The sequence below is a fragment of the Lontra canadensis genome, unplaced genomic scaffold (assembly GCF_010015895.1).
Source record: "Lontra canadensis isolate GAN:19392208 unplaced genomic scaffold, GSC_riverotter_1.0 scaffold15, whole genome shotgun sequence".
In the NCBI taxonomy this organism is placed as follows: domain Eukaryota; kingdom Metazoa; phylum Chordata; class Mammalia; order Carnivora; family Mustelidae; genus Lontra; species Lontra canadensis.
In genome coordinates, this window is record NW_022631009.1 from 5,533,289 (window position 1) to 5,555,382 (window position 22,094).

General features: G+C 37.7%; 1 protein-coding gene across 2 annotated transcripts in view; it reads left to right on the forward strand.

Annotated features, from left to right (window-relative positions):
* The first annotated feature begins 447 nt into the window (after positions 1-447).
* Positions 448-22,094, forward strand: part of RAD21 (RAD21 cohesin complex component) — a 29,751-nt gene continuing 8,104 nt past the window's right edge. Inside the window, exons 1-9 of one of the 2 annotated variants that reach the window (XM_032858437.1) lie at positions 448-642; positions 8,200-8,374; positions 13,463-13,592; positions 15,625-15,724; positions 17,292-17,398; positions 18,475-18,681; positions 19,138-19,263; positions 19,603-19,725; positions 21,630-21,853. In XM_032858437.1, the coding sequence (XP_032714328.1) occupies positions 8,231-8,374; positions 13,463-13,592; positions 15,625-15,724; positions 17,292-17,398; positions 18,475-18,681; positions 19,138-19,263; positions 19,603-19,725; positions 21,630-21,853 (1,161 nt within the window). In that variant the 5' untranslated portion in view covers positions 448-642; positions 8,200-8,230. Of the gene's footprint in view, positions 643-8,199; positions 8,375-13,462; positions 13,593-15,624; positions 15,725-17,291; positions 17,399-18,474; positions 18,682-19,137; positions 19,264-19,602; positions 19,726-21,629; positions 21,854-22,094 lie in introns of those variants that run through there. The other variant, XM_032858438.1, reaches the window with a different exon arrangement.

Here is a 22,094-nt window from a genome sequence, read left to right on the forward strand (position 1 = left end):
GACCATCTATAAATACAGATTGACTCAATGAATCCCCCAGATTTTGTGGATCTTAAGGGTTTTATGTTATCTTCGTCACTATGGAACCATTAAAATTAATTTTTGTGTCCTGGCAAACAAATCTGTACAACAGATACTCCCTCTAAAACAAGCGTAGGAATAAAGGTAAACCCAGATATTCACTCCACTGGCAAGCACTGCGCGTGCGCTACCTGCCAGGTCCGCAACACTTGAAGACCCTCTGGCAAGAGAATCACTTTTGCGCTTGCTCAGTTTGGGGCCGCACAACCGGGGGGGTGGGGGGGGCGGGGAGCGGTATCCGAAGAAAAGGAAATGGCCACTGCGCCTGCGTCGCTCCTTCTAGGGCTCAGGCTTGCTGCGCAGGCGCATAGAAACCATTTTGACCGTAAACATCCTGCCGATTTGAACCGAGGATTTGGGCGGCAGGAAGAGCCGCGGCGTAACGGCAGCCATCTTGTTTGTTTGAGTGAATCGGAAAGGAGGCGGTGGCTGTTGCAGCGGCGGGAGCTGCTCCGAAGCTACACCACACAGGGGCTTCCCCCCCCTTTCCCCGCCCCCTCCCCCGACCCTTTTCCCCTCCCCAGGCCACCCAGCCCGCCCAGCTCCCCGGCGGAGAGCAAGGTAAGATACTGGGCCAGCCCCTCTTATCCTAGGGCTCCCTCCGCCTACCCTTTCCCTGCCGCCTTGCTGTCTAGGAGCTGGACTGGGGGGGCCGGGGGGCAAAACGAGGGAGAAGAGCACTCGCCGCGCCCCAGGACGGTGGCCGTGCTGCCACCCTCCGAGCTCCGGAACGGCAGCGCCTCCCGCCCAGGCCTCTTCCCCTGGGCCCGCCCTCGACCAGGACCCGCGCAGCCTGGGCCCGCATTCTCGCTTGTTTGGTAACAAATGGTTCTGGTCCGTTCCAAGGCGGAAAAAGCCGTTACTCCGCCAGGCCCCCGGGAGCCGCATGTCCTGGAGGAGGTGGAGGAAACCCTGGGCCGCGGAGGGAGAGGCGGAGGTTTGAACGAGCCCGCTCTGGGGACTGGGCCGCCTACTCCGGTAAAAATGGCTGTCTAGGAAGACGCGGGGCGGGAGGCGGCGGCGGGTCGGCGCCCGCGTTGGCAGCTCCAAGGGGGCAGCCACGGTGCGCCGAGCTTGGGTTCGGGGGTCGGAGATGTGCGGGCATAGCCTTCGCGGGCGCTGTGGGGCCTCAACACCGCCGCGGGCCCCTCTCCAGGGACTGCTGCTGCTCCCCCTCCCCCCTTTTTAAAGGAAAATTTTGTTGGGAATATTACATATTGGACAGACCAATAGAAAACCCGACCAAGGGAAGTTGCTTTGATTCCTAGGGAATTAGCCTAATTGGTCCCCCCCCCGACTTTTTTAATGATTAGGATATTGAGTGTTTTGATGCTGATACAGGGACGCTTTGGGAAGGTGTGTGTTTCTGACAAATACTTGATGTCTTTTTGCTCGCCGGAAAGATTGATCTGCTGTGATAGAGCGGGGTGACACTGTCTAGCTGTGCTGCCAGACCTAGCAGCCTCCTTCAAATTTGAAAGAAGGAAACGCTGGAGGGCTTGTCTGCCCACCCTGTGATTTGTTAGGCTGTCTTAAGCGTTCAAAAACGCGCTTGTGTTTTTTTAAGGTTTTTCTGGTGAAGGCTTGTGTTGATCGGCTCTCTTTGCAAGCGAATATTAATACTTGCTCTCATAATGCTGTTTAGAATCATCACTGAATTCCAGAAAAAAAAAATTTTTCTTATTTTCATAAAATGAATGCAAATGCCAGTGACTTGTGTGAGTCGGCAGAATTTTGGAGACGGGGACTGGAGAAGCTTTCCCAAGTTGTAGTCATTAAATTTCCTTTTTTAATGTTGGAGGCAACTCATAATTATTTTTAAAAAGACACTGATGACATATACCATATCCAGTGATTAAATTATTAACAGTTCGTAAATGGTTGAGGTGACAGCAGTGCATAACTAATGGACATCGTGCGTTTTATACAAAGTTAGAATTACATTGGTGAAGTGTAACCTAATTTAATTTTTTTTGTTTATAAAGACAGTACATTGATACACTCAAGAATTAAGTTTTCCACTTAGAGTGGCATATGTTTAAAGTCTTTTTAAAGTTGATTATTTCATTCCTGATGAATTTCTATTTACTGGGACACATATTCTGAGAAATTTTATCTTTTACAGTTTTGTACAGAAGGGAAATTTCTGGTTTTTGAGAAATAAAGGTTTTGTGTTATTTGTTTAAATGTGATGTCGGGTTGTTAGGCATTATCATGCTGACCTGTATATGCTCTGCTGTGTGATTTTTTTCAAAGTTACTGTTTACTTATATCTGCTGGGGTTGTGTTTGCTGTTGGGTTTCGATCTCATAACCCTGCTTGGTAAATAGCTTCAATTTCTAGATGTGTAAGCTAAGACTCCAATGTTAAGTAACTTTTAACCCTTACTGAAGAACTAAGGAGGGAGCCAAATTTGAATCTAGGACCTTCTGATTGTAAAACTCTTGTTCAAAGAATGTTAGTACGAGTGTTAGTGTGCAGTGTTGGAAATAACTTCTGTTCTTGAGACACTCCCCAATCCCTCAGAGGTAATTACATTCTTACATGAGTTAGGTATAGTTCTCCGAAGTTAGTAAATCCCTGAATTTCAGTCTTCAAGGTGTTTATGGTTTGTGAAAATGAACCACACAGACTAAGCAGCTTAACTTTCCAGTTAATGGCAAAGCAGGATTGTGTCTTGACATTCAGTATATTGGTATTTACTTTGAGTGCGTGGTATTTGTGTATGTTCTCAGTTAACAGTAAAAAAGGTAGGTCTCACTTTCCCAGCGGACTCACCTTCCAAAGGTAACCAGTGTCATCAGTTTCATTTGTATGCCACAGATATTTTATGCAAGAGCATTAAATATATATTAGAGCCCTCCTTAAAAAAAAAAAACATATGTATATCATTGTTTAAGGCCACACAAAATTCTGTTATATGGCTGTATTTTGTTAAAAGTCGCTAATTAGCAGCTAGGTAAGTTATTTCTAATATTTTGCTGTTAAAATTCATGCTGGCAGGGCAACAGAGTGTTGCAGTTAGAGATGTGGGCTCTGAAATTTAAGTTCCCACTTGAATTATATGCTAGCGACCTTTGGCACATTGTCCTCTCCTTTTCTCTGTTTTCCGGTCTGTAAAATGGGCCAGTACTTAACTCATACAACGGTCATGGAGAAGATGGACACACAAAATTCTTATATCTTAGTGAGATTTTTAAGATTTTTTTTGTTCTTATAAATATTTTAAACCACCAAGTATATCTTTGGCATTGTTACTTGAAGTGCATTTTCTGGTTTAAAAGTATCAATGTTCGAGGTTTTCATAAGATGTTGGCAAGTTGTCCTTCAAAGAGGTCATACCAATTTATACAACCATTGTCCTGCCCTGTTTTCTAACAGTGAAATATCATAATTCATATTGTAAAAACATGAAATTACTTTTTAGGATATATGGAGAAAAGTTTGCTGCTTTAGGAAAAAAAAAATGAGAAATCATGAAATTGCTAAACTATGCTCTGGTACCAAATGCAGGTTTTACGCTAAGATCTTTTGCAAAGGATTAACAGAGATATACAGAAGTTCAAAATCTACAGAGATTAATCAACTTCTTTTTCTAAGATTGGTTAAAGGATAGTGATACTAAGGAAAAAGATTGTTTCGAAGCAATGATTACACTTTCTCCATATTTAGATATAAGCCAGTACTTGACCCACCACTGTTCTTCAGGCTTCCTTTAGTTATTAGGGTGATTTCCTCTTGCTAATTGTTTCCCAGAATAATTTTAGCACCACTCTAGTTACCCCCATCCCATGCCAAGAAAGCATCTATTTAGGAATCTCTGCCTCCGCATAGCTGGGATATTTTAGGCATGGTACTCTGACTAGGAGCTTAAGTCCTGGCCATGAGCTACTGACACCTGTTGAAAAGAGCCAGTATTAATTTCTAAAATCTCTAGAATTTTTTACATGTGTCAATTATGAGATCACTTGGTGTATCTCATTTCCTTATTCATTAAGTACGTATTTAGTAGTTGACATGCAGTGGGCAATATTCTAAGAGCTAAATATTAAGGAGATTTTTTTTTGAATACAGCTATCTTCTGCGGTGAAACTTGGGACATCATGTGTATGACAGTGACCGTGTTTCTAAGAACAGACTGCCATATTGAATTTCTACAAAATCCTGTAGACTTTATAGTGCTGTAGATGGAGCTTAATTTTCATACTAATAAATGTTTAGGCTTAAAATAAAAGCACTGCTTTGCAACATAGATTCTTTGGTTATGGGAAGCATATTTTGTACTATAAAATACTGCTGAGCAGGATATAAGATACACTTGAGGTGTTATTTAATTCTTCTACCTTAGAGTATTTGATATGAATTCTTCCTAGTTTCATATTCCTTAGTTCTTTTCTTCACTTCACATTTGAGAGAAAGAGTTCACAACATTGAGCAATTGATGAACTCTGTTTTTTTTTTTTTTCCTTTGGAGACAATTTTCCTTGTGTAAATTAGAGATCCCCTGGGAGCATCTGGTTCAGCAAATGAGAATTTTCAGGACCCTTTGCCATTAAGTGAGAGGAGGCAAACCTGATTGAATTACTTTTGCACCACCACCCTCCACCCTTTCCAGACATTTTTGACGGACATGAAGTCTCTTGCCTATGATATGTTTAACTAATAAATATTTTCTATACATCACTGGAAAGAATGGGCACAGTTCTTAATTCACAGTAAAGTAAGCAGAGTCTCATTTTAAAATTTACAGTCTCTCTCTAAAAATATGAAAATTAGCATTTATTTACTTTGGACTTTTTTTAAAGCTAATTCAAAAAGGAATTTTTATTCTAACTAGCAGTGTATAAGGGTTGAAACTTCTGTATATCCTCACTGGACTTTGGTGTTGCCATTACTTTTTATTTTAGGTCTTATGATAGATGTGCAGTGATTTCTCATGGGTTTAAATTTGCATTTTCTTAATGACTGGTGATGGTGAGCATCTTTTCTTGTTCTTATTTGCCATTGTTATATCCTTTTCTGTGAAATTTCTTTTGCCTGTTTCCTAATTAGACTTTTTTTACTTGAGTTTTTAGAATTCTTTGTTCTGGATCCAAGTCCCTGTCAGATACGTCATTTTTAATTTTTCCCCCATTTCGTACCTTATCTTTACATTTTTAGCTCTTTCCTAGCACAGAATTTCCTTATTTGGGTGTTTTTTTTCCTTTATGGGACATGTTTTTAGTGCTCATCTGAAAAAACTTACTGGGGTGCCTGGCTAGCTCAGTCAGTTAAGCCTCTGCCTAGGTCATGATCCCTGGGGAGGGGGGGTGCCTACCCAGCAAGGAGTCTGCTCCCCCTCACCCCAGCTCCTGTGTTTGAGCACATGCGCTCGCTCTGGCACACTCACTCTCTAATTCTCTCTCTCTCAAAAAAAAGTGTGTGTGTGTGTGTGTACCAAGCTTTAGGTATACCAAAGGTTTTTCCCTCTTTTTTTTTTCTGAAAATTATAAACTTTTACATTTAAGTCTGTGATATATTTTGAGTTACTTTATATAATGTGTGAGGTTTGGATCAGAATTCCTTTTTTTTCCCCCACCTGTGGATGATGTCCAGTCACCCAAGCATTATTTGTTGAAAAAACTATCCTTTCCCCTTTGTCAAGCTTCTTCATCTTTGTGAAAAATCAGTTGGACTTACTTAAGTGGATTTCTGGGTTCCCTATCCTATTGTATTGATCTGTGTCTTTTTCTGTCTGCCATACAGTGTTGGCTATTGTAGCTACGTAAATCTTGAAATTGGTTAGACAAATTCATCCCAATTCTTAAAAAAAAAAAAAAAAAGCTATTCTCATTCCTTTGCTTTTCCATATAAATTTTAGAAACATCTCGTGAATAGCTATAAGAAAACTCACTAGGATTTTGATAGGTGTTAAAGTTTCTTTTAAAACTAAACATACACTTATCATGCTACCCAGCAGTTATACGTCAGGACATTTGTCCCAGAGAAATGAAAACTCTGTTCACTAAAATTCTGTATACACAGATATTTATAGCAGCTTTATTTGAAACCTCCTCAAACTGGAAGTAACCAAATATCCTTCAATAAATGATTGACAAAGCAAATAGTGGTATACCCGTCTCATGGAATGCTACTCTGTGATAAAAAGGAACATACTACTGATGCTTGAAATAATTTGGGTGGATCTCAAAGAGTGTTAGATAGTTGGATCCAAAAGGTCACATACTGTATGATTCCATTTATATAACATTTTCAAAATGACAAAATTAGAGATAAAGAACAGTGTTGGTTGGTGGGGCTTAGGAATGGTAGAGAGGAAGGAATGGGTGTGACAGTTTAAAAGGATGGGAGAGGGAGAGCTTTGTGTTGATGAATTAGTTTTGCATTTTATTCGCTTACGATGTTGGTTACACAAATCCGCACATGTGATAAAATGGCGTAGAATTATATATACACATTGTACCAATGTCACTGGCCTGGTTTTGATACAGTATGTATGTAAGATGTCACCATCGGGGGGGAAGTAGTTAAAGGATAAGTGGGACCTCTCTGTACTATTTCTGGGACTCCTGCACATCTATAATTACTTCAAGGTCAAAAATGTTTTAAAAATGTTTAAGTACTTCTCATGTGGTATGGATATGCTTGAGTTTATTTATGTAAAAACATGACATACATCTTCTAGTTCTGGGCATTTTAGAAGAAAATTCATCTGGCAGAATAGATTTTTTTTAATCTTCTGTGAAAGAGGGAAAATAAATAATATAAGGAAACTATTGGGGCACCTGGGTGGCTCAGTGGGTTAAAGCCTCTGCCTTCGACTCGGGTCATGATCTCAGGGTCCTGGGAGTGAACCCCCCATGGGGGGGGGCTCTGCTCAGCGGGGAGCCTGCTTCCTTCTCTGTCTGCCTGCCTCTTTGCCTACTTGTGATATCTGTCAAGTAAATAAATAAAATCTTAAAAAAATAATAATATAAGGGAACTATCAACACAGGAAATACAGGAAACATGCACAGTTAATGTACTCTCCAAGCTGGAGTTTTTTGTTTTTTGGGTTTTTTTTTTTTTTTAGATTTTATTTATTTATTTGACAGCCAGAGATCACAAGTAGGCAGAGAGGTAGGCAGAGAGACAGAGGGGAAGCAGGCTCCCTGCTGAGCAGAGAGCCCGATGCGGGGCTCGATCCCAGGACCCTGAGACCATGACCCGAGCCGAAGGCAGAGGCCTTAACCCACTGAGCCACCCAGACGCCCCCAAGCTGGAGTTTTTAAGCTGCTTTTTTTTCCCTGTACGTATTTATAACATAGCTTGCTGAAAGAAAAATAAAATGTGAATAACATTTATATTTCTACTAAGGCTATTTCAGTCATAAGATAAATATTACACTGTGTTATTGTCCTGAATATAGTATTTAAGTTATAACTGGACAAGTGCTTTTCAAGTTTCTGAGTTGGGAAAACTATATATAAAATAGCTTTTAAGCCTCAGTTTTTCTAACTAGTCACCTGTAAAATGGAGCTGACCCCCCTTCTTATCTTTATTTGGTACAATATGAAATGTGTATTATCACAGTGCTTGTCATGAGATAGTAGTTATTGTATAGAGCATCTAGGTGAGTATCAATTGTTAATGGGGTTCTTAAAAAATGGAAATTTACACATTAATTAATATCTGTTCCTGAGTGTTTTTCTTCTGGGACATAGTTTTCTTCCTATGAACAATGTATTATCTAGTTTTTGGCCACAGTCAGACTCCACAGTCAGTAATCAATATAGGAATGGAATGAACACTTGATGGAACTCAGAATGAACAAGAGTTGTCTGGTGACAATTTTTACTAAAAAACTAAACAAAATCCTGGCACTTTTATTTGGAGTATAGAAATGGTTTGGCTCCTGTGTCCCTTTTCCCTTCAGCTCTTAATATTTTGAGGGTTTTTTTTTCCTTCCCCTCTCAAAACTAAGCAGTAGCTTCTTTTAAATGTGTATTGTACTTTACTCAAACCTTTCATAGTTCTTATATTTAAAAGAATTGGAAACTTTTATTTTCAGATTTCTTACATGTCTTGATAAATCTTTGTTTTCATATGGTATTTATATTAACTCTTTTTCCCTTTCAGGTTTCCTCCTGTTTCATAATCAGCCAGAACAATGTTCTACGCACATTTTGTCCTCAGTAAGAGAGGGCCTCTGGCCAAAATTTGGCTAGCGGCCCATTGGGATAAGAAGCTAACCAAAGCCCATGTGTTTGAGTGTAATTTAGAGAGCAGTGTGGAGAGTATCATCTCGCCAAAGGTATATTTGATATTGACACTTTTCATTCAGTTTGTTGATTGTTTACTGATATGTAAAACAGAATTCTGTAAAATTAGGTTAATATCTGTGTATATTGGAGGAAAAGAAAAATTTGTAGATTATCCATTGTTCCCAGTTTGATATGCTGTTCCCTTTAAAAATTCTGTAAGTGCACTGATACTCATTTGCCAGTTTTCATGGTAGATAAGTATGAGATCAGGCAGTACCCAGATATTTTATATTTGTCTTTCTAGATGTTTTTGTACTAAAATATGTATGTAAGTGTTTCTAATTTGGGAATTTAAAAAATATTCAAAGAAAGGATCCATTAATTGGGAAAGGTTGTAGGGATCAAGATCTAATTATCTTATCCATCTGGTAAATAGTGTCCATAATGCTTGTTCTTCCTCAGCTCCATAGGCCTGCTTGCTCAAAAATACCCAGATTTTTGCTGTTTCTTGAAGATAATCCAACTTTTTCCCTGTCTCCGAACTTTTATACTTGCTGTGCTCTTCTCCTAAATATTTGATTACTGTCTCCCACTAGAATGGAGGCCTCATGAAAGTCCTTACCTTATCTGCCTTGTTTACTGCTCTGTACCTAGAGGAGCTTTTACTGACATCCTCTGAAAAACTCTTCTGAAGCAGTGGTTTTTTACCCTTGAATTTCACAAATAGTGTAATTAAGTAAATCAGGGTTTTTGTATTGCCAAGAAAGGACTTTAGAACACACAATTACATCTATTAACATCATTAGCACTTCATTGAAAAGCAGATAAATTGACTTCAAAAATGTGTAAGGACTAATCTCAAAGGAAAAGTCCTTAAATACGATTTTATAGAAATATCTGTGTTTTAATGGTCCTTTCTTGGACTTTGTATTAACACACAAACACACCCATTGTCCTATTGAGAAAATGTTCCAGATCACAGCTGTCTGGACCAGCATTGTGAGCTACTCTTAGATTTGGCAGTTTGGATGCTGCCGGTTGCCATAGTGTGTTAAAGAAGAGTAATTCTTGATTGCTGAAAGAGCAGGAGGATCTCAAAGGAATAAAGCTGGGATCTAGACGAGACTTGTTCAGAAAAGTCGTGTGGGAAAGGATAGGTCTTAAGCGAAAAAGTGAAAGTTTGTATTTTTAATTAGAGCTGAATTATAAAATTTCCATCTGTCTGGAATTTTGGCTGGTTTTAGAGTTAGAGTTGGTGGAATCTGTTACTAAAGACAATTCTATCATGTTAAAATTTCTAAGACAATATTAAAATAAAAACTTTACAAACCAGAAAATAGGTGATCTCTAGTCCTACAACTTAGAGAAACGTTTAGTGTTTTGGTATGGCTTCTAAAACATGTCCATGTTTTTTATACATAATTTTTCTCCTTATTCTATGTGTACACAACTCCATTACATGTTTTATAACAAGTCTCTGAATGTTCAGAAAACCTCTGCTCATAGCTTTATCATCAACTGTATTATACAGTGTCCTAGTCTCTTATCCACAGAATTTAAATACAAAAAATGGGAACAGACTTGACAAAAATTGAAATGAGGTCACTTGTATATTCATATATTCAGTATAGAACCACTAATGGATATGATTATTAGAAACTGCTCTAAATAGATAAATAGATGCTACTGGGAGTGTCTTAATATGTATGTGTGCTGCGTTATCTTTATGACCAAGAGGCTCTGAATTCCAAAACACCTAAGATTTAAGATAAAGGATTATGGACCTGTAATTCATTGTTCTGATTGTACATGATTTATTTTACCAGTCTCTTCTTTGGATAATCTATTTTTTTTTCATAATTTCTTGAAATTTAATTCCTCTGACCCTGTACAGTGTTTTAAAATATACAAAAGAAATAAATATATACAAAAGATTTCTTTAGGTAGTAGGACTACAGGTTTATTTTCATCTTCTTAAAAAATAACCATTGAATAAATACTGCTTGCAAATATTTTGTTCACATCTGTCTTTCTTGACTTAATTTTTATGTGAGATTAGAATACATCAAAACCAGTATTGCATAGAGAAGCTTCATGTTCAGTGATCTTTTGTTCATATCTGTAAGTTTTCCCTTAACGTTGATGTTTAGGAACATAATCAGTGGGCCGGGTGATACACTTAAAAGACTTCTTTTTTTTTTTTTTTTTTAAGATTTTTATTTATTTATTTGACAGAGATCACAAGTAGGCAGAGAGAGAGAGGAAGGGAAGCAGGCTCCCTGTCGAGCAGAGAGCCCGATGCGGGGCTTGATCCCAGGACCCTGGGGTCATGACCTGAGCCGAAGGCAGAGGCTTTAACCCACTGAGCCACCCAGGTGCCCCCACTTAAAAGACTTTTGATAGACCTTCGTAGTTTGCTGCATAGGGAGATAGTGCCAGTTTGCACTGCTCCTCAAATTGTATGAGAATATGAAGTTTTCTACTTTTTATAGGTATGCTTACTGAGGTAAGTGAATGGAAAAAGGAGAGGTTGAGCTGTTTTCTTGAAATTAATATGTGTAACTAATCTTTAACATCTATAAACATATTGAGGGTGATTTGGCTTAAAAGGATAACAAATTTTTTTAGTATGTGCAGAGTATTTTGTACTCTTGTCAGGGAGGCTACAAAAGAGTACAAGACAATCTGATAATAAGGTATGTCTGAATAGCCACAAAGCACAGCACGCAGTTCAGGAATAATGTAAAAGACTGGACTGTGTGAGAGAGAAAGAATAACTTATTTTTTAAAAACCATTTCTAGGGGCGCCTGGGTGGCTCAGTGGGTTAAGCCTCTGCTTTCGGCTCGGGTCATGATCTCAGGGTCCTGGGATCGAGTCCCGCATCGGGCTCTCTGCTCAGCAGGGGGCCTGCTTCCCTCTCTCTCTCTGCCTGCCTCTCTGCCTGCTTGTGATCTCTCTCTGTCAAATAAATAAATAAAATCTTTAAAAAAAAAAAACATTTCTAAGTGGTTTATTTGATTGATCTTGTTTTATTTTAGTAGACTATAAAGATACCTCCACAGAGTGAACTGACTTGAAAATTTCTAATGTTTGTTCTTGATAGGCAGCTCTTGTTGTGGGTGAATGTCGGTGTAGTTGTTTCCAGCAAGTGTCAGATACATAGCTCAGTTGCAGCTGCTTGCGTTCTGCCCCTTCTACCCCCACCCCTGCTGGAACAGCCACTGGTTACCTCTGTAGAGCTTTCTCTGCATATATAGCCTGTGTTTCTTATTACACCTACACTCTTAACATGAGCTAGCTCAACAGATATGGTGTACTTTATTTTACCTACTCAATTCTGGACCAAACTAATATACAGGGAAAGTTTTTGCCCATACTCCACCTTTTCTCATAGTTGCTAATCCTTTACAAGATAATTGCATGCAAAGGGTTTTGAACCCCTCATCCTTTCTTAAGTGAAGGTGCAGTCAGTATTTTAAATTTCCTAAGACCACATCATAAAAGTAGATTCTCTTTTTCCATGAGGTGCAATATTTTAATTGGGTATTTTCATATCAAGGATTTTTCATATGATAAGTCCTAGATTTGGTCACAAGTTTATAATTTTAGATACCTAAGAATTTATAGCAGTAAGTTTCATAATTTGTGCTTTAAGTCATGTGAATTTTTCCATAAATGTAGAACCTGAGAGTCATTACAAATAGAATCCTAGGCTGCTGTAGACAGTAGACATATAACTTAAAAATACACTGTTTCATTTTTTAAGTAACAATGTATTAATCATAACTTAAGCAAATGAGTAACAGCTTTATTTGCTACTTCAGAAATTGAGGACTCTGTGGTATGATTTGGAAAATGATCTGGGGAAGTTTGAGTTCATGTTGTCTTGCTCTCAAAAAATTTTTTGTATTATATTTTGGATATATAATTTTGAATCATTCTGAACTTTGAATTCATTCTGTTGAGGAATGAATCATTCTGTTTAGGTTCCATATTTACTTTTCTTTCTTTTTTCAACTGCTGTATCTTGTCCCACACAATGGATCTCACAAAAGTGCTGAATGAGATCTACCTTAAAAAAAAAAAAAAAAGGAAAAAACAGGCTGAAGAGTATATTTTCTTATGAAAAAAGTTGGGTTACCATTACCACTTATTACTTTGCCTTCCAGTCAACTAATAAAACTCAGTGAAAAATGGCTTAAACAATAAGGAAATTAACAGTCTTACTTAACTAGAAGTGTAGAAATAGGGAGATTTAGGATTATTCGAGCAGTTCAATGATGTCATTCATCTAAGGACTCACCAGGTTTTTTTTCTTTTTAAAGATTCATTTATTTATTTTGCTCAGGAGGTGGGGGCGGAGGAGGAGGGAGAGAGTCCCAAGCAGACTCCACACTGAGCACAGAGCCTCATGCAGGGCTCAGTCTCATGACTGAGATCGTGACTTGAGCTGAAACCAAGAGTTGGGTACCCAGCTGTCTGAGCCACCCAGGCACCCTAGGACTCACTAATCTTATGTTGGTTTCTTGTCCTTGTACTTAGGCCTCATGACTACAAGCGGCTCCAAACCTCACCTGCTCACAACACAGAAAGGGAGTAGATAGAGGCAGGCATTCTTTTATTAGGAAAATCTTTCCCAGAAACTGACCTACCTCGCTCTTCTTTCTCATTAGTTGAACTGGGCTTTGTGCCCGCTCAAGAAGCATTAGCAAAGAATAATGAGTCAGTTCTTCAGGGCTGGGGACATTCATTTCCCAACAAAATCAGAGTTCAGTTAGCCAGCAAGGAGCAACAGTTATGGGGTATCAACCAGAGTGTTCCATGTTCCTTCTTGTGCTTACGACAGCAGTCTATGGAGTACCTTACAACGTGTTTCATAGCTGCCTTCATATCTGTGTTAACTGATGAATTACTACCAGTCTGTTCTTTGTGGATATTGAAGATTTACTGGTAAAGGCATAAATAAAACAAAATATAAGTGATTATAAGGAAATGTCAAATAAATGATTAAAAGTGTAAAGAGAGAAAGTAAAAGCTGCCTATAAATTGCTCAGGGTACAAGCTTCTGAAGTATGATACCTATAAAACCAAGAAATTAACTTTATAAATTAGATTAATATTAATGTTTTACTCATAGGTGAAGATGGCACTCCGAACATCAGGACATCTCTTACTGGGAGTAGTTCGAATCTATCACAGAAAAGCCAAATACCTCCTTGCAGACTGTAATGAAGCGTTCATTAAAATAAAAATGGCTTTTCGGCCAGGTATTGTTGACTTTTTTTTTTTTTTTTTTCCTGAAACCTTGGAGTTTTATGTAATGTGAAAACCTGCAAAGCGTATGTTCTAGATCCATTCATTTTAATTGTAGAACAAGGAACCCTTCAAAAATAGGGCAAGGCTTGGAGAGGCAGTGGGTCAAGGGAAGAAGCGCACATTTTTCATGCATTTGGAATTAAGACACTCTACTCTTTTTTAACCCCTTTTCGTTAGTTTTTGCAGAACAGAGTTGAAATATTGAAAACTAATTGTTACATGATTTTTTTAAAATGTAGCTCCAAAAAGAAAAATCTTGGGATTTAAATTTTTTTCCTGGATAATTTTAGCATATTCTTAAAATTCACTTTTAACCTGAGAGTTTTATTAAATGTTCTCTGTAGTTTTTTGCTGTTTTATCGTAGGTCATGATTGATTATAAAGCTGGACTCTAAGAACCAGATTTCCATAGATAATAACTACGGTTTTTATCTGAATTCATGTTTCACTTCATAATTTTTTAAATCACTGATGAAATTTTATTGTAATTAAAATAATCAGTGTATAGGAGAGATGCCTTTTAAGGTAGTTCCTGCTGCGGTCGTATTGTAGTACTATAATAGGTGAACAGTGAATCTTTTGAGATCTAAGATCTTATTTAAAATAATAGTTATACAGATGGCTAACAGACACATGAAAAGATGGTCAGTATCACTCATCAGGGAAATACAGATCAAAACTACAATGAGATATCACTTCACACATGTCAGAATGGCTAAAATTAACAACATGGGAAATAACAGATGTTGGTGAGGATGTGGAGAAAGGGGAACCCTCGTACACTGTTGGTGGGAATGCAAACTGGTGTAGCCACTCTGAAGAACAGTGTGGAGGTTCCTCAAAAAAATTAAAACTAGAACTACCTTATGATCCAGCAATTGCACTACTAGGAATTTACCAGAAGGATACAAAAACACTAATTCATAGAGGCACATGCACCCCAATGTTGATAGCGGCATCACCGATAATAGCCAAATTATGGAAAGAGCCCAAGTCCATTGACTGATGAATGGATGAAGATGATGTGAGGTGTGTGTATACATACACACATATACATATGTGTACATACAGGATAAAGTATTACTCAGCCATCAAAAAGAATGAAATCTTGCCATTTGCAGTGACATGGATGGTGCTAGAGTGTTAGCTTATGCTCAGCAAAGTAAGAGAAGGGCAAATACCATATGATGTCACTCATGTGAAATTTAAATAAAACAGATGAACAGAGGGGAAAGGAAAAAAAGGAGAGGGAGGCAAACCGTAAGAGACTCTTAATTATAGAGAATGAAGTGAGGCTTGCTGGATGGGAAGTGGGGGTGGGGTAGGCTAAATGGGTGATGGTTATTAAGGTGGGCACTTGTTTAGATGGAAGTGTTACATGTAAGTGATGAATCACTAAATTCTACTAAAACTAATACTAAACTATATATTAACTAACTAGAATTTAAATAAAAACTTGAAACAAAACAAAAAACAAAGATGTTTAGGCAGAGGCTGTGATACTCGAATGATTTCTGACCTGTGGATACTAACTGCATTTTGCTTAAATAACCATGCTTTTTGTTTGTCTTTTAAAGCAATGCATTTTTAGTATAGACCACTTGAAGAATATAGAGAAATAAAACAATGCAGTCCCGCCTATCCTAAAGTAAACAACTTCTCTAACATGGAGAGTGCTCCTTTGCAGTTGTTCCTCTTCTTACAGATTTCATGTTACTGACAAAACGGTCATTAATATTTTTTTGTTGATACATCCTTTTAAAGACATCACTTTAATGCATAGGTAGTGCTTTGACTTTGTTGTTGGAAAGCAAATAGTTTGGCTTATGATTATAGAAAAACAGAAGTACTTTTATTTCAGTGGTACGTTGCGTATATTATCAGTCTTTCTAGACTATAAATGTACTGACTTTACCTTCCTTTGATCTCTGGATAATCTCTGCTCTACCCATTAGACCTTCAAGCTTACCATTTCTTTTCCAGGTGTTGTTGACCTCCCTGAGGAAAATCGAGAAGCTGCTTACAATGCTATTACCTTACCTGAAGAATTTCATGACTTTGATCAGCCACTGCCTGACTTAGAGTATGTCCCCCCTCCCTCTTTTAATTGTTGACTTGGTCTACAAATAACGTTACTTGCATCAAACATGTAGTTTTCTTTGGAATATTTTGGCATCAAGTTAACAGGTTAAAATGCATAAACTTTCAAATAGGATGGTGTATACATATGGAACATATAACCTAGAATTGTTTTTTCTGTAAGAAAGTTGTATAGACCGCAACTTTAACAAAGCTAAGATAGGAGAATTCTGATATTCTTAGGCCAAAGCTTGTATAGACTAAACAGTTTTCCAGGTATGTGCTTTACATAATGAAATCAGCGAACATGAACTATTGCTTCATGATTTTTCGTTGGAGGTATATATTAAAGTCATCTACTGGTTATCATTTTCCTAGGTTATACTCGGCCATAATTTCTTTTCTTTTTTTTTTTTTTAAGTAAACATAAGAGATAACTCTTTGAAGAGCAAGAAAAGGTCATTGTCACGACGTACATTTAAGAGGGGAAAGTTGTACAGAGAAGGCCATTATAGCAGAATACTGTAGTGTGTTTCCCTTTTCTTAAGTCTTCAAAACTCAGCTGTCTTTATATGACAGGGAATGTGCCTGTAATTTCGTAGCACAACTGACAACCAAGCAACCCTCTATAACAGGTCCCATTTTTTTTTTTTTTTGAGAAATTTCTCTGCTTCTTAAAATGATCTATGACTCCTATTTATGATTTATTTTGATATATGTGTGTGTGTTAATGTAGGTGCTATCTAGCCGCTTTTCCTTTTTTTTTTCCCCCCTCTTCTAATATAGTCTTTAAAAGTTTTCATCACGGAAATTTAACAGCTAAAAAGTAGAAAGATTAGTGTTAGGAGCCCCATGTACTGATCAACCAATTTCTTTAATTACTGATATGTTGACAGTTTTATTTCATACGTATTTCCACAACTCACCTTCCAACTCCCACTGGATTATTTTAAAGAATAGATATCTTACTTTCTTTGTAAATACTTCAGTATCTCTTTTGAAGGAATTTTCTAAATCTATCCATAATAACAGCCCACCTTTAAAATAAATTACAGTAATTCCTTAATGTAATATTCAGTCAGCATTCAGATATCCCCAGTTGACACAAAAGCCTTTTTTTCTTCAGTTTGTTTAAGTTAGAATCTCTATAAATTCTCCAAACTATATTTGGTTGATATGTCTCAGAAGTCTCTCATACTTTTACTTGCCATTTGTGTTCTAAATTTGGCCAATGATAATTCCACATTGTTGCTTAGTATTACATGTCTTTTATTTAATATTTTTAAACAGTATGAGATTAATTTGTTAGAGGAAGAAACAGTCTCAGAAAAGCTGGGTAACTTCAGCGTTCACACCACGACCCTGATGAAAACCCATACCTACCTAGACTGTGCATTTTTAAGTTTTCCTGTGTATAGTATATTACTTAGGTAGTGATTTCAAAATAAGGCTTATAAACCATGGTGACTTTTGTATGTATGTTTTTTCCTTGTAGAGAGAATTAGGATTTTTTTTTCTATATACATTGCAGTGAAATTTGAGATGAAAATGTATTTGAAATTCTTTTAAAGTGACATCGATGTGGCCCAGCAGTTCAGCCTGAACCAGAGTAGAGTGGAAGAAATAACCATGAGAGAAGAAGTTGGGAACATCAGTATTCTACAAGAAAATGATTTTGGTAATAGAGAAACAGATTACTAGCTATTAGCTAGTAATGTTAGAATTATGTTGCAGCACAACTAGTGATTTGAAAAAGAAAACCCAGACATATGTTACATTCATGATGACAGAAGGACAAAATTTCATCTCATGCTTTTTCATCAAGAAAAGAATTTGCCTTCCTACCAGTATATTAAGCATCAGTCATTTCCGTTTATGCACCAAACTTGAGTTTATTTTTTGCCTATTCCTGCTTCCCGTATAGTGATAGATCCTATATATGGATCTGTGTGAAAAGTCCCAGGTCTGAGATAATGCCCATTTTTAAACTAATCACTTGGCAACAATTTTAGTATGTACCTACCTTGTTTTGTTTTTTTAAGATTTTATTTGTGAGAGTGGGTTGGGATGAGGTGGGGTGGGTTGGGGTGCAGAGGGTGCCCCACACAGGGCCGATCCCAGGACTCTGGGTTCACAACCTGAGCCGAAGGCAGATGCTTGACTGAGCTACCCAAGTGCCCCATCTACTACTATTTTTTTTTTTTTTAAGATTTTATTTATTTGTTTCACAGAGAGAGATCACAAGTAGACGGAGAGGCAGGCAGAGAGAGAGAGAGAGAGAGAGAGAGAGAGGGAAGCAGGCTCCTTGCTGAGCAGAGAGCCCAATGTGGGACTTGATCCCAGAACCCTGATCTCATGACCTGAGCCGAAGGCAGCGGCTAAACCCACTGAGCCACCGAGGCGCCCCCCGCATCTACTTCTTGAACAGTGTTTAAAACAGGTAGCCAAATTGTTTTCTTGATGAAAACACATAACAAAGTTTAAGTCTGAATGTTTATGCAACGTAACTTATAGACATATTTAAATTTACTTAATATATTTAGGATAGCCTAAATTTTAGTCCTGTGTTTGGGCTAGTCATGCCCCAGAATCAGTTTATAAAATAGAGATGCTATGGGTTTAAAGTTTTGAACTGGATGTTTTAATACTCAAAGGTAAATAAGGTTTCAGTTAGCAAGTGTGACATTCTGATTATAATCATTAGCTGTTTTCTTTTATGATGTGTTTTTTCACTAACAACTAAAATTTGTTCAGGTGACTTTGGAATGGATGATCGTGAGATCATGAGAGAAGGAAGTGCTTTTGAGGATGATGACATGTTAGTGAGCACTAGCGCTTCTAACCTCCTGTTAGAGCCTGAACAGAGCACCAGCAATCTGAACGAGAAAATTAATCATTTAGAATATGAAGACCAATATAAAGATGACAATTTTGGAGAAGGAAATGATGGTGGTATATTAGGTAGGTGACAACAAGGTGATTATTCTAACATTTCTTTGTCCATTTGTTGTGTTTAAGAGAAGTCATGAATTCTGGGTTATAAGCACTTCTTCAGGTATACATGTGTGGATTGTGACTGGTTGATTTCATTCAAGTTCTCGTGCAACTGTAGCCTAAAAATGTTAACGACATTATTGCATTTTGGTAAAGGTGCTTGTCTCGGAGTTTTAAGTTTTACTAGTTCTTAAACTGCTCCATTTGTGTTTGATACCATATATTAAATATTTTAAATAGAGATGTGAGCTAGAAAATAGAATGTTTTCCCTATACCATTATACTTTTGTATGCTACCTTGAAGAAAAACACAAGCTGAATACAAATTTTTAAATTTGGGTGATTTTAATGTGATTTTCCCAGTGATTGGCTCTTCTAGCATTTCTTTTTCAAGTTCTAACTAAATTTTATTCCCTATTTCAGATGACAAACTTATAAGTAATAATGATGGCGGTATCTTTGACGATCCCCCCGCCCTGTCTGAGGCAGGTGTGATGTTGCCAGAACAGCCGGCGCATGATGATATGGACGAGGATGATAACGTATCAAGTAAGCGCTTCCTTGTTCAGTGATGTGGGCATGATTGTGTGCAGCTAAAAAGGTACTGAATGTAGAAGACCAAACCTGAAAGTTCCAGCTCTTAGTGAATTATAAATCTCCTTAAATAAAGTGCTAGGATCATTCTGATTCTCTTCAATGTTTAACCCTGCACCGCTCCCCCTTTTTTAGCCAATAGGTTCACCTCTGGAGGGCCTCCTTCATAATTAGAAAATGTTTGTTACTGGTACCACTGCGTTTCTTTATTTCTCAGAGGGATTTTTTTTCCCCATTTGTAGGAGATGTATTACATATGCATGCCTTTTTAAACCAAATTTTCTGTTTTTATAGTGGGTGGGCCTGATAGTCCTGATTCAGTGGATCCTGTTGAACCAATGCCAACTATGACTGATCAGACAACACTTGTTCCAAATGAGGAAGAAGCCTTTGCTCTGGAACCTATTGATATCACTGGTGAGCAAACAGACTTTTTGACTTGTAAAATTCAGAACATAAGGTCTTAATTCTGGCTCTTCTCTGTTCTGTTACTCTTGTTTTAGATAGATCGCTAAGCTTCTTTCTCCTTTTGTCAGTCGTCTGTTATAGTCTTCAGTTACAATCTAAGTATCTTAGAGAATACCTGTAGAAGTTGCTCTGAAATACAGAAGTATAGAACTAGGTTTTTTGCTGACCTTTATCTTGGTCTTTTGGAGTTCCCCAAATAACAGGTCCCATGTGTAAAAATTAGAAAACATTAGAAAACATTTTACAGTGAAGTATGAGATGGACTGTTTGTTCCGAAGTTCTAGATTTTGTCTAATAGTTGAGCTACAATCTGGGAAAGCCTAAGAATATTTTTCTAACTGGAAATTTGATAGATTTTTAAATCAGTGTTATAATTCTTTTAGACATAGCAAAACATACTGGGGTGCTGCTTCTCAGTGAAAGAAGCAAGATGTGTAATTTGGATGTGAAACTAAAATTTCTAGATGGTTTATGGGTACAGAATACTTATATTTCAGTTATACTTGATATTAGAGTGTAATTCAAGATATACTTAATACTTTTAAGTAGAGCAAGACTAACTTTTTAGGTTTTCTCCTAGAATTTGATTATTAGAAATTGTGACTTGGGCTTCTTGCTTGTAAAGAGTGTTTGCTAGGCACCTACTCTATTTAGAAACTAAATTAACAATGAACAAGTCTTTATCCTCCTGGAACTTAAGTACTAATTAGTGGAGCATGTATAAGTAAATATGTACCATATTATGTGACAGATATTACAGAGAATGGTAAATGAGGCAGGATGGTGGATACATTGTACTGAGTTGTTTAAAATAGGATGATCAGACTTTGGTGGCCGTTGTAAGAACGTTGACTTTCAGAGAAGGATGGGAACTCAAAAGCTGGAGGATAGGGGTTGGGCAGAGGCTGTCACTGAATAACGTCTTTACCTGAATAGTTTATGCAGAAAAATCTTTGGGCATATAACATTTCTGACAGGATGAAATCTTGAGGAACTCTCTTGTATCTTAAGAAATTGAAATAATGCCGGGCGCCTGGGTGGCTCAGTGGATTAAAGCCTCTGCCCTCGGCTCGGGTCATGATCCCAGGGTCCTGGAATCAAGCCCCATGTCGGGCTCTCTGCTCGGCAGGGAGCCTGCTTCCCTTCCTCTCTCTGCCTGCCTCTCTGCTTACCTGTGATCTCTGTCTGTCAAATAAATAAATAAAATCTTTGAAAAAAAAAAATTGAGATAATGCTACCTACTTAGCAGTTTTAGTAAGGATTAGAAATGAGTATACAATAAGTAACTAGGATGGAGTTCCACATTTATCTAAGGGGGTGTGGACTTTTTTTCACTTAATTTGCTTGTCCAACTGTCATATATGAATTGTAACTTTTCCACTAAAAATCATGGTAACTGCAACCATTTATGGAGAACTTCGTAAGTATTTTACAACTTCTTTGTAAAGAGGAAATAAAGAGAGAAGCAAGATGAAGTTAATTTTTCTTAGTGGTCACTCAGGTGTAAGAAGTCATAAAACCCAGGACTTGAGCCCAAATCTGAATCAAGTGTGACATGTTTTGTATTTACAGTATAAATTTACATGGGTAAAACATACTGGCTTTTACATTATTTTACTCATTTTTGCCCAAAGTCTGTATATATTCATTAATTCAGCAGATTTTTATTGAGTACCTATTATATGCCAGCCTGTAGTCTACATGGAACTGCAGAAACATCAGTTAAAACTGACTCTTCCCTCTTAAAGCTTTTCTACCAGGTATAAAGAAAAGCAGGGATACAATGAGACCAGGTCTCTAGGTTTTATGATGGCCTCACGGGAAAATGACCTTATTTTCTTCTGTCATTCCAGTCAAAGAAACAAAAGCCAAGAGGAAGAGGAAGCTGATTGTTGACAGTGTCAAAGAGTTGGATAGTAAGACAATTAGAGCTCAACTTAGTGATTATTCTGATATTGTTACTACTTTGGATCTGGCACCACCCACCAAGAAATTGATGATGTGGAAAGAGACAGGGGGAGTGGAAAAACTCTTCTCCTTACCTGCTCAGCCTTTATGGAACAACAGACTACTGAAGGTAATACAGTTTGCAGAATTTTTTTTTTCTATATATATTTGTCCATTTTTTAAAACTAAACTCTTAAAACGTATTTGACATTTTTGGGGCTCCTGGGTGGCTCAGTGGGTTAAAGCCTCTGCCTTCAGCTAAGGTCATGATCCCAGTGTGCTGGGATCAGGCCCCGCATCGGGCTCTCTGCTCCGCGGGGAGCCTGCTTCCTCCTCTCTCTCTGCCTGCCTCTCTCTGCCTACTTGTGATC